Source organism: Toxoplasma gondii, chromosome VIII, assembly GCF_000006565.2.
Source record: "Toxoplasma gondii ME49 chromosome VIII, whole genome shotgun sequence".
Lineage (NCBI taxonomy): Eukaryota > Apicomplexa > Conoidasida > Eucoccidiorida > Sarcocystidae > Toxoplasma > Toxoplasma gondii.
This window is the reverse complement of record NC_031476.1, coordinates 6,908,245-6,920,460: the sequence shown is the minus strand read 5'-3', so window position 1 is coordinate 6,920,460 and position 12,216 is coordinate 6,908,245. Positions and strand designations below refer to the sequence as shown.

At 51.5% G+C, this 12,216-nt stretch overlaps 2 protein-coding genes across 2 annotated transcripts; both read right to left on the bottom strand.

The window, feature by feature from the left end:
- Nucleotides 1–2,773: 2,773 nt before the first annotated feature.
- Nucleotides 2,774–3,612, bottom strand: TGME49_200480 (Toxoplasma gondii family B protein; the record flags this gene model as incomplete). Its single annotated transcript, XM_018779157.1, has 2 exons — nucleotides 2,774–3,020; nucleotides 3,356–3,612. 2 exons carry the CDS (start codon nucleotides 3,610–3,612, stop codon nucleotides 2,774–2,776), a joined length of 504 nt encoding a protein of 167 aa, XP_018636516.1.
- Nucleotides 3,613–6,523: 2,911 nt separating this feature from the next.
- Nucleotides 6,524–12,177, bottom strand: TGME49_200470 (hypothetical protein). Its single transcript, XM_018779156.1, has 7 exons — nucleotides 11,600–12,177; nucleotides 10,703–11,108; nucleotides 9,769–10,007; nucleotides 8,815–9,453; nucleotides 8,464–8,538; nucleotides 7,917–8,143; nucleotides 6,524–7,556 (listed from the first exon to the last, which is right to left on the bottom strand). The coding sequence occupies exons 2-7, from the start codon at nucleotides 11,037–11,039 to the stop codon at nucleotides 7,223–7,225; spliced, it is 1,851 nt and encodes a 616-aa protein (XP_018636517.1). The 5' UTR covers nucleotides 11,040–11,108; nucleotides 11,600–12,177; the 3' UTR covers nucleotides 6,524–7,222.
- Between the last annotated feature and the right edge of the window lie 39 nt (nucleotides 12,178–12,216).

Below are 12,216 nucleotides of genomic sequence, written 5' to 3'. Positions count from 1 at the left end.
CAGAACGGCACATGACACAGTTAGTGGTGTGGCCCAAGGCCAACGTACCCCCGCACCGACTCCATCATCTCATTCGCTAAGGAGTCTTTCTCATGTTGCCATCAAGTGAGGTGCCACCTGGTATTTTGGTTTATGCTCTCCTGGTGATACAATGAGTGCAGCAACATCGGCACATATTACATACGGAGGCCTCTACTATCCAGCATCACAGTCCATGACTATCGCCTGAGTGGTACTCTTCACCAGAGCCCGCCACGCTCAACATTCTGATTCCCCCCATCCAGCTACCCCTCGACGGCTGTCGGCCTCCCTCGCCGGCAGACAACCGCGCTTGACTTCGTCGCTGAGTCGCGTGGATGTCACGGGGAACCCTTCGTCCACCCTTTCATAGATGGCCTACAGCCTGATTGCGAGATCCAAACCTCGACTGTGTGAGCAACATGAACAAACTCCGTCAACATTTCTCAACCATAATTCGGCTTTCATCGGGCGAGACAGTGAAACGGCTGCCATGGTTGTTTCTCCCTCGAAAAGACAGAAACCGCATCATGGTGGAGGATACTGCACATTGCGACTAATTCTCTAGAAATGCTGCACTGTCTCTCCCCCACTACGATAGAACCCCACCGTCCTCAAACGCTCTCGATAATGACAGAAAAGCTGCGAACACAACACATCGATAGGCCCCAAATCCCTGCCTCTACACACGTGTGCGACTACTTAGAACAGATTAGTACCCTAAACGATATGCACATGCCGCAATCAATTTTGCCCGCATCACGTTCCGGTCAGCAAACCATCGACTCCTACTATCATTCCAAGAACAAACGCTTGTGCCTCCGCGCGCACTACAACACCACTCGTTGACTCATAGACACAGACGGAGCCCTGCTGCCTGAATATATTCACCTCAAGACCCAAAAAAGCAGCATACATCCTCAACCTGCACGCACGCACCAAATCGGAACCTACAAGTATCGATACACATCCAGTGGCAGTGGTTCGTCACCAGTCACGCCCGCCTCGCGGTTGTCTGCAATAGGAACACCACAATGTCAAAGCGCTGTCAGAGCCTGATTTTCACTGCCGGCCCCAATGTTGAGCATAAATCACCATTGTCGTCAGGCGGCCACGCGAACCTCCCACCTCCCTGTTCCCACTCACACATATTCTCCGACCCCACCAACAAGGAGAGCGTACCTTCCGTCTTCATCACCAGCAATTTGTCTACCTACATCCTCAGTCTGAAAATAGAACACTCATGAGACGCGAGAGATCCACCACTGTGAACACATTCAATACCGTCCGAAACGGTGGGCAAACAGGCGCGCCTTGCTGGAGTCGGCGTATCGCTCTGCAGCACTGGAGAATACTCCTTCCCGAAATGTAGTCCTTTACTCTGCGTAAGATCTGGCATCGACACCCGCTTGTAGTGCCACGAAAGGGAGCATGGGGTCGTCCCTCACGAAGTTGATCACTTAACCCAATCCCAAAACCAGCTACTCTTTAAAGGGCGTCACCCCCTTTCTCACCGCTCGCTTTGGAGTCATATGCTTCCCTAAGCAACCACAATCATACAGACGCCACCCAAAATGCAGGTATAACATGATGCACATCACGCCAAACGGCTGTCAAGTAGTCCCATCACGTCAATTTACTTCCCGTGATCTGTTGCCACCCACTGCAAAAACCTCCTCACAGCAAACAAAAGCCGGCAGGAAGGACGGAGCCACCAAGCTCACACAAACCGCCACGACCGTCGAAGACATACTACCATGCTTCGCACAGTTGCCTTTCGCAAAACTCGCTACAAAAAAAACACCTAGTCTGTTCCAGACTCAACTGAAACAGTGGTGGGCCGGGGTGAACCGATGTGTGAAACCGGCAAGTCGGCTGAATTCGCCTGATGGGCAGGTCTCTCGTGGCATGCATGGTCTACCTTCTGGCCGCCGCAATAACCCCCTCTCCGCCAGTTCATACCTCCTTTTTCTGGAGAAGCACACCGTTCCACGCCGCACTCGACAAGCTTGAGCGATGGTCAATACGAATTAGAGTCCTTCAAAGCGAACTGATCTTCTAAACGTCTCCATGTGAGGATCGCGTCCTTTCGTACTGACGGGGCCCTAACTAGCATATCCAGCGCCAGCCTTCAACACGAGAGACCAGCCATATCCTCGGGGTTTAGCCTGTAGACTGGTTTTTTGCACGGTCGACGACGCCACTACATCAGAGACCATCGCATGTCGCAAGAGGCTCGCCAAGAACACAGATATTGTACGCGTTGCTTCTAACGTACCCAAAGAGGCAATGAATACTCGAGGTCCATGTGACGATTCAGTTTCTGTCAAGCGCAGTAAATGGTTTCTTATGTCACCATGGTGGTCCACCTCGGAGTGCTTTCAAACTGCTTGTGTAGGCAGTCGACGTTCATGATGTGTCGCCCGCATCCAGTGTCCCATTCACCGCTTGTCAGTGCAGTTTCATCACGCCGCTTGCGACGACGTAAATGCGATTTTGATGGGAAAATGTTGTCCATGAATCAGCACAGCGCTCGAGAACTCGCTAGGTAGCGCGTGATACAGCGAATGTGTGTGTTCACTGGTGGTATTCACTCAGAGAAACTAAACCAAACAGTTGGAACCCTGCAGCATAGCGTAGCTGCGAAGTGAGCTCCAAACAGGTACCACCGGTGAATTGCCGAAGAAAGGCTATCTTCTATTAGAGAGTTGATGACGCCTACTAGTGTTGTTAATGGAAAGGACAGGCACGTGATTCACAGTGCTGATGACGGTACCACGCTTACACATTTTTCGTCGTCACCGCCGCCTTCTGCAAGCCGCCTTCCTGTGATTCCTTCAGCTTCCCTGCTAGGGGATTCTGGCAAACTTCGCCGACATTGCTGTAGCTTGACAGAAGCCACCAGCAGTCCCAAGATAGCTACCAGGGAAAGGACTACTTTGGCCGCGATCATCGTCTTTGTACGACGTGACAACGCTGTGCTTCTCTTCGTGAGACTAGTTCTGCAGTGCCACAGGCAGACACACGGTGATCTCGGATAGACTGTGATTACCGTACTGGAAGTGAGGTATCGCCCGTTTGTGAAGACAAGTTGGCAACAAAACAGCACTGGGCAAGGTGGGCGGGACGCTGACAATGGCATTAGGCTTGAACGTAAATTGATCGCGTATCATACGACGCCGCCAAGTGCGACAGAAACCCAGCGTCTCTTCGTCTATATAACTTGACGAATCATGACAGCCCTGAAGGTCTCTCCTGTCGTTGCATCCTCGTTGCACCCTATTTTTATTCCTGGATTCGGAAGACTGTTTGTCAAAAGTCGAGGTGTCAAACCTACCTCTTTGATCTCCTTAGGTGAACAGGAACTAGCGTATGTTGCTGTTCCGCTTCGGCCAGGATGGCTGAGCGTGGGACCGCCGATGCTGCATGGCGGCCATCGCTCCCGCTGCCGATACCCGATACTGTCTCCAAACGTTCTGCCGCCATTGCCCAACTCCCGGAATAGCAGTTATGCAGGTTGCACAAAAGAAAAGTAAAAACAGCCAGGGTGGCTGGCGAGGACAAAATTGCCATCATGTACATATGTGGTGACATGACAGGTCAGAAGCTCGATTAGACTCGAGTCCCTACTGTGCGGGAATGGGTAAGCTCGGGGATGTTCAGGCCGCTTGTGTCAGCGGAGTAAGACTAGAAACTTGCTCGTGGAAGGATCCAGATTTTCTTGTTACTGTGATGTAAAGTCGAAACCGTGTCGCGAAGTCGGCACTGTGCCGGCAAGTCGACGTTGGGACCCACACCTTTGTCGCCTGTTGTCATAGCACTTCCCCGCCAAATAACGTGAGACCAACCTTGCCACACACATAATAGGCACGTCTCCTTGTCCAGAATGCTAGAATCGGTACCGCATTACCGCGAAACCTCTACAAGACTGCTGCGAGTTGGAATCCTGGTTGCATCAACCGCAAGCCGAAGGGCACGAAAGTGTCACAGCGAACGACGCTGTCGGACTTCGTTGCTCAGTTTCCAGTGCCGCCACCGGATGTCCAAACCACGGGTTATGAAATGTTCAGTTAGTCCAAAATACAAAAGCTTCTAGCAGGAGGCTGGAAAGCGCTATTCGATCGTCCACTTCCAGCCACCGAAACGAGCAAGGTGACAACTCAGAGACCAGCTAGGTATATCTTGAAGAGGAGCAGATGTCGACAAGCACGACGTATGCGGTCCTCACAGAGACGGCTTGTACGGAGATGTAAGGAAAACATGTTTTTTTCAACATCTAAGGCATGGCTGTCCTGCAGCCGCAAGTGAGCTCCCCACAAAAATTCGCGTATAACGCCCTAGTTGCTTCCTTCCTCATCGCCCCTCGTCCCAAAGCACGCGAAAGGCGGGCGCCTGCTGTTCTTGCGCGGGGTTAACGAGCCGGAATGCCCTGAGGCGAATTTTGCCAACCGCGCAAGTTCTTTCTGTAATGTGTCATAGGCGGCAGGGCCGAGTGGTGTCGGAGAGATCAATACTGGTGTTACACCGGTATTCTCTTGCTCCTCCGCATTATTACCTTCGACTGCACTGGAGCTCCTCTGTAAAACCAAACTGCCTAACTCGCCATCGTCCCCCTTTGACTGTGCCTGGTACAAGCTACCCTGCCTGCACTTTGTTTCAGGGCGTAGGCTCTATGTCCAATATGCCTCATCACCTGTTACAATGCTGCGAGAAACAGATACACCTATCAAATATCTCCGCGGCGCCAACAGACGAAACGGGGTGAACGTTGCTGCAATATGGATTTTCTCGCATCTCGGAGGCAGTGTTTTGTAGGTGCCGGACGTTGATAACAAGACAACAAGACAGGCAGATCAATTGCGCAGTTGAAATTAGTATCAACGGCAAAACAGGATGGAATGCGGTTAACAAGTATGACATATTTGCAGAATAGTCAAATAAGGTAGGAACTACCTAGGGCGCTAAGCGGAGGCGCCGACATATACAAATCTTGCCGTACAGTGGAGGACGTTTGCAACCTTACTGTTGCAATATGCGCTTAACCAGTCAGCGACAAGTGGCATCCGGCGTAACATATCTAGACAGAAGAAAGCAGACCAACTCCATTTTAGCAAAACGCCTGCGCTGGCGTACTCCGCGCGGAATGCAGACACGGGGGCGGGGGGATCATGAAGAACTGCGGAACGTCTACAACCAGATTGACGAAAACTCCAAATTCATGCACGCACCAAAATGCACCGATTCTGTGATTTGATGTTTGTGGCACAGGAACGGTTACCGCATACGAGGACATAAACGAAGGAAATATGCGAAAAGCATCTTAACTCTTGCTCTTCCGTGAGAAGCTCAGTCATCTGGACAGATGCTGACGGACGATGTCTGCGTCCTAGAGGTTTACGAACCTTGTTTCTCCTTCTCTCTCAGATGGTGCGGGTTCCTGAGCAAACGTCAGCGGTCTGCCTCCCTGCACGCTCCCTGATGTCGCATACTACCTTGTTTCACCCTCGAATGGAACACCAAGGATTTTCCTCAGCCTGAGAAACCTGTCTTTCACGCTACGGCCATTTCTGCAGAAGTGAGACAGCTGGTTAAGTGAGAGCAGCGATGCTTCTCGATCTCGTGCTATCGTACCCGCAAAGGAGGAGTGACAGCACCCCTTTCCTGTTCCCGAAGGCTACCTTTTGGTGCTCTCCGTGATTGTTGCTGGGTCAACAGTCCGAGGACCCATACCATACACTGTATGACACTAGAGGCTCTCTCAGAGAAACCGCATTGAAGTCTCCAGCAACATACACGCTCACCGACAATAGCAAAGCTTCCACAATTCTGTATGCAAGGAAACAGACGCATCCACCAATGTGATACAGAATTGGGGTATATTCACACCTTAGCAGGCAGCGGAGAAACGGAGGTGTAGCCCTTGTTGAAATATTCGCTTGCACACATTTGTGAGTCCACAAGATTACGTACGAGACTGAAACTCCCGTGGGTGTGTGTTGTCTGTCCTGTAGCAACTGCGAGAACTGTGTTCCTCTTATAGTCTTCATGATACCAGTTCATCGGTCCTGAGCTCATGAAACGAACAGTGTCATCTCGTCTCCAAAATGAACAGTCACGTAGTCAGACAGCCCCCCACCCTCACCATACATTCCAGAGGAAACGAGATCTCAGCCTGATTAGGCAGGCTGCGCGGCGAAACCGGCAACACCAGTGAGCAAGTCAAATACCGTTAAATTTCCGTACATTGCTTTCAACTTGGTAGAGACTGTGTCACCACAGTGCAGTCAGTCAGAGTCTCGGTGAGGGGCAAAATTAAAGAGGCATATGTTTCCTGCAGAGAAGTCTAATGCGAGGGAGAGGAAGCCGACAGAGCTACAAATGCGTATCCGGACATTTCGTGATAAAAAGCGTTCTTCCACATATCTTGCGCATTCATCTTCGACCCCAAAATATGTTAGTGTAGCTATGAGAAATCAAATGAGCTACATGATGCTACAACTGAACCGTCTCCTCAGCGAAGCCGAGAAATGCTACTGACTTCCATCCAATGTCCAGGTGCAGACAGCTGCTGCAGTGCCGCTAGGCAGCGCACAAAACACCCATGGTCGTCTGGCAGAAAAAACTTCAAAATCCTGTTCCTCCACAGACACATCCGTCACCGTATATACCGGCAGATACCATTACGTAACATCGGCCAGATGAAGCACTAACATTTCCGGGCACCAGACGTCATAATGGACGACATTTGCGGTTCTCGATTCCTCAAAATGCCTCTCCTACCTACACGCGCGGTGTCATGCCTCCCGCTTCCACACCTCGGTGGCGGGTCGACTGACCACAGTCAGCCACTTTCCAGCTGTGGTAACGACAGACCACTTACACCGCATGTCCAGGAGTACACGAACAACTGGAAAACGCCCCATTTGAGAATGCAAAGTATGTTTCCTCACAATCCATAGGGTAAATGCATTTGATGGCTTCAGCTCCCGCACAAAATCTCATGAGTTCTAGAGTTGAATGACCGAGCGCCAGTGACGACATGTAATGGAGCACGGCGTACTCCCACGAAGCTCCACATGTGACGCGACGCGGAAGCGATGCGCCGGCGTTTCTGGGATACTTCCCCTTGCCTTTCGAGCAGCCTTTACCGTCTAGACCTCGTCCCCCATCTCCGGCCTTGCAAAGCCTTATCTCAGTCATTGAATCAAGTGTGGTCATGCGTGGACATGGATCCCAGCAGCGTGCAAGTCACATCGACTCTTTGTTTTTGCGAACCCACTCGCGAACATCCTTCGGTGGACGGTACCTTGTTCTCCTCCGGACCGTCTGTATTCTCCTCACAGGCGACATTTTCGGAACTACATTCGATCCCCACGAGTCCTCCTGTCCACAAAAAAATGTCATGCTCTGGAGGACAAACGAGCTTGCCAGCACGTATTGGAATTAGTAATCCATTTCCTAGTAGAGCTCCTCGACACGACGCCACAATAGAGACACCACCGTCAACGGCTGGCGCAGTTTTGGATGCTGCGCCCCAGCTGTAATGAGACAGAAACAACGTGCATGGGGATATATGACGGACATCCGTCGGAAATATATCTGAAAACATGAGCGTTTCAGTCGGATTCCGTGGGAATCCGTACCATACTTGCGCATCGAAATGCCAGTCGGAATGGCGGTACATACGCCAAATCACATTCTGTTACTTTTACGACCAAATGTGTAAACGAGACCGACATTCGAGTGTGACCAGACCACACAAAACGGCGACATCCATATTTCTGTATTCTCTGGCTTCATATTGGGAGAGTCTCCAATGCCAGATCGTAATGCTTCACACAGACAATCGTGGCAATGAGGGAAGGACATCCGGTTGTATCTTCAACCCATATGCTTACCTGTCTGGGATGACGCCCGCAAGAACTTGCCGCACCACCTCCCCACCATCTTCACATCCACTGTCAATGCCGTCCACCTCCATCTCTTTCTGGGTGCCTCTGCACGAGACAATTTCCCCTCCACATGCCTCCTCAGTGCGACAGGAAACAGCAATACCAGCCCCGAGTGCGCGGACATAACAGTGCAGTCCACCAATTCGAACCTTCGCCAGCATTTTCTGCAATGCCTGACCGCCGTCCAAAAACGAATAAATCAAATGAACGCCAGGCTTGCCATTAGGACGGTCGCATCCGATCAATCGTCACAAGAAAAAAACAGTTGTACATGCCAAGTGTCCGTACGTCCGAAAATGTCGTCTATGAAACATACCATGCGCACGCGACAGCAATCGCAGGTCAATGTCCTTTCAGAGTCCAGAATTTCACCGCTTGCCACAAGAGAAACAACACACTAGCATCCGTCCGACTGATCTGAACAAAACCTGAATACGGATCACTGACCGGAGCTGTACATTAGCTGCAGGAAGCGGAGTTGACGAAAACTTACTCGTTCAAGGAGCGCCTTCATCGGAGCGGTGGATCCTGGCCGGGTTCCCGTAGTCACTGGAACGACGTGGCGCACCTGAATCACCGGCGAAAAAGTATTCAGCAGACTCATGTGACCGCTGTTGCAGTGCTCGATCGGGACCTCTAAAGCAGACAGCCCTCCGCTGGGATATGTGTCAGGTAGCAGAGACCCGTCACCGTGTGCAGCACAAGTGATGACAGCCAAGATGTCCAAAACGTGTACCGTCGGGACTTGGTAAATTACAGCGGAAAAAATATGCAACACTAGGAAATACTCGCAATCCGTTGGTTCTTAGTCATGGCAGCATGGGGCAGCTCAGCAGATACGTACCATCATTACTTTCTCGTTCGTGCATGAAGCTACGTTACCGCTTTCCCCAGGGACACCTATCGCGCTGAAGACGAGCTTCCGCGCATGGCCTCCACCCCACCCTCCGCCGTCGCGGTGTTCGTTCAGCGTTGCAGTTTGGCTGGGCCCAAAGTCTACCCGTTGGCCACATTTCTGCTGGAAGTGCCTTTTGTTCTTCCCATCTGTTGGTCTCCGCACCGCATCCGTGAGTGGGTCGACCGTGGAACAGGGGGATGCGCTTTCAGTTCCCCCAGCAACAGAACCTGTTCCTCCGCGAGTACCTTCCTCAGCCTCCGGCGCACCCACAGGCAAAAACACTTCGGCTGTAAACAAGGTCGTTTTCGCATGTGCAGGCATGTCATCTGGGCCCTCATAGGTATGCTGGAAGTGCCGGTCGTTCCAGGCTTCGGGAACAATGCGACTCATCAAAGGTTCCATTTCTATAAGCCTTGCCTTGCCTAACACAGAGAGGGAACACGAGGTGTGCCTTGTCCACACATGAACAAGGAACGATTCCCTCTCTTCCGCGAAACCATATTCGCCGCTTCGCTGTCTCGACGCCTCCCCGGCAAAGCCACTTGGAAAATAGGGCGAGGTGACAGAAGACAGGAACCGGTCCAGCTGCAGAAAAAAACGGACGAGTGCCACCAACAGATGCCGCACAAAACGTGCATTACTGACATCCTCTCGTCCCTCAAAAAAAACTCTCAATGACACGAAATGTTGACTTATACGCAATATCATAGTCCTGCCACCCTCTGCAGACATATCCACGAACGCAGTCCAGGAAACGTTGCTTCCAGCTCCGGATACTCCACATCTGTGCCTGGCCGTTCTTCAACAGACGCTCCATTCGTCGCCCGGGGACACCTTTCCATGACCCTGCAAAACAGAGAAGACGGCCCTGTGAAATCCATGGGCTATTTTCCTACTTACGTCATCTCCAATGTCCTCGCATCCTCTTGTCTTTGCTTGGATCGTTCGCTGAGTTTGGTGAAGAGTGGGCAGCAGTGTCAAGACAAGGTCTACATCGCCGCCCCCCTCTCGCCCATCTACGACGTACACGCCCTGCCACGCCCCTAAAGCCAGGCCTGCATGAGCACCTCCAATGGGCACCGCGAGGCTTCTTCCCACCAGAAGCGGCCACACGACGTGGCTGGGGAAGTCCGTCTTCTCTAAAGAAAGGAAGAACACAAGATGTTGATACAAAAACGTTTTCATAATCCTGTCAGGCTTTACACACATCTCCAAGAAAATAACCCCGAACACTCTAACTAAATCGAAGTAGTCAGATGCTTAAGTTGCTATGCAGATATCTATGCAAAACGCGGCGTTCCGTGCCCACGAAAGTGTCCCCAGTCGGGTGACCGTTAAACGCTAGCCACCTCCACGTCGGTTCGTCACTCCCAGTATACTGAAAAAGACGAAGTTGGAAAAGATGCTTTATCGTCAAATGTAAAAGGTGAACTGGGTAAAAAACTGACGTCTGAAAGACAGTGTGTCCCCTGCTGGTGATTCAACGTTGTGTAGTATACACATCAGAGCCACAACATCTGCGCTAAAAGCAGACACGCTGAACTGTGCGGTTGTTTCGAGAGGCGTTATCGTTCAAGCGACACATGCGCAAAAAACCAGAGCGGAGATGACCAAGAGAGAGACACGATTTCTAAACACTTTACTCCAGCGCTGGTACTGTTTTCCGGGGAGTCTATACTCCGCGTTGGACTACTGGTTTAGGTCTTATTCCCCCTGCAAGCAGGTGCTCTGAACGGTTCAGGAAGAGTTGCTGGGAAGAACGCTGAAGAAAATGTACGAAACAAAAGAGCGAGAGAGTAGAGAAAAGTGAAGAAACGACTTGAATGCTTCTTACCCGAAAGCAAATTGAGGGCTGTGACCATGTCACCGCGCACAGTGGGGTCGCAATTTTCGTTGACTGAAATCGCTACACCAGGGGACACAACCGCGATGTGAGCAATCCAGCTGTCTCCTCGGAGGCCGTCTCCGCGACGTTTTCCACGATTCTCTGGCACGTGACGGGCCAAGGTATCAGCTAGGCTCTGACGCAGCTTCTCAACTTCATTCTCTACTGCACCTCCCGCCAGATGACAGCCTCGAGACTGCGTGGTGAGGCGGACGGTGCTCTGTGCGAAGGATGAGAGAGAAAAAACTGAAGACGAGCACCCAGGAGACGACTTGGAGGCACGCATGGCGGCGGGACGGAGCGGAATGTGAGAACTGGTGACGGCGAAGCCTCATCTAAGCGAGATGTCGACAACCTGCGCAAAGAAGTGAGCAAATGATAGAAGACGGACCCGCGGGTTAAAAGAAAGTAGGCGAAAAACGAGATACGCCACGTGCAGCGACAAGGGGCACATTAGAACTACCCGGGTAGAAGGATTCTGAGGAAGGGGGACCTCCGGAGTGAATCGTGGACAATCGTCAAGGTGGTTTTAAACGGGAAAGCACTAGGCCCAATCGCGAAAACTGCTACCCTAGTTAAACAACGTCAAGGAAGGAATCCTCGACGAGAGGTTGTAGAACCCTACTGTCGTTTCCTTCATCATGAAATCGGGTGCATTTCCACACGAAAAGAGGAGAAGCAATTCCGCAAGCAGGCGAATCGCCCGCGACAAATGTCAAATATCACAACGATGTCGTTGGTCGTCCGGAGTATCCAAGTTTTTCTGTAACCCACCCACACCATGATCCCCCCCAAAGTTGACTGGCTGTTAAATCCGGGGTACTTCAATTGGAGCAATTCTCTTACTCGCGTGCGGCGTGAGCCCTGATTGCGGCTATTTGTTGAAGCCGCTGATGAGGCACAGAGTGCCTGATAAACCGGGGTAGCAGAATGACGACGGTGACATGCAGATTTTTGCGGGAGACTGCTTTGCAGGGGGACGAGTGACGGTGGTAATGCGTAGGGAACACATCACGATCTGTGTCTTGCCTCCAAATGAAGTATTGCTCGTGGTTAAGATGGAAAAGTGTACAAAAAAGCCGTGTGAATCCAGCACTGAAGACTCTGGCTCCCACCTCCTTTACCGGCTGCAACGAGTAAGGACGGTGGAGCGGCAGTTCTGGGAAACCAACAGAAACACCGTGCGCTGATCTTCAACCTTATTCTGGCTCAAGCGCGAAATTTCGTACTATGTTCGTCCCGACACAGTGATACCATGTGGGCCTTCCCTTGCGGTGACCCTGCAGAGTCGCGCTTGCTTGTCCGGTAAGATATTTCGTCCCTGGATTTCACCTCGCTCTACTCGAGCCGGCAAGCAACTTGGGATCTGACTGCGAGTTCTGCCTCAATGAAATGCCGCACCGCAGAAACAAAGAAGAGGCGACACCATTCGTTGGCATATCTCAGTGTATAGCATAAGCCGT

Coding starts and splice junctions, on each gene's coding strand:
- TGME49_200470 (XM_018779156.1), bottom strand. CDS start 11,039: ATGCGTGCCTCCAAGTCGTCTCCTGGGTGCTCGTCTTCAGTTTTTTCT. Junction 10,008..10,702: donor AGCCCTCAATTTGCTTTCGG/GTAAGAAGCATT, acceptor TCCTTTCTTTAG/AGAAGACGGACTTCCCCAGC. Junction 8,144..8,463: donor TGAAGGCGCTCCTTGAACGA/GTAAGTTTTCGT, acceptor GACGGCGGTCAG/GCATTGCAGAAAATGCTGGC.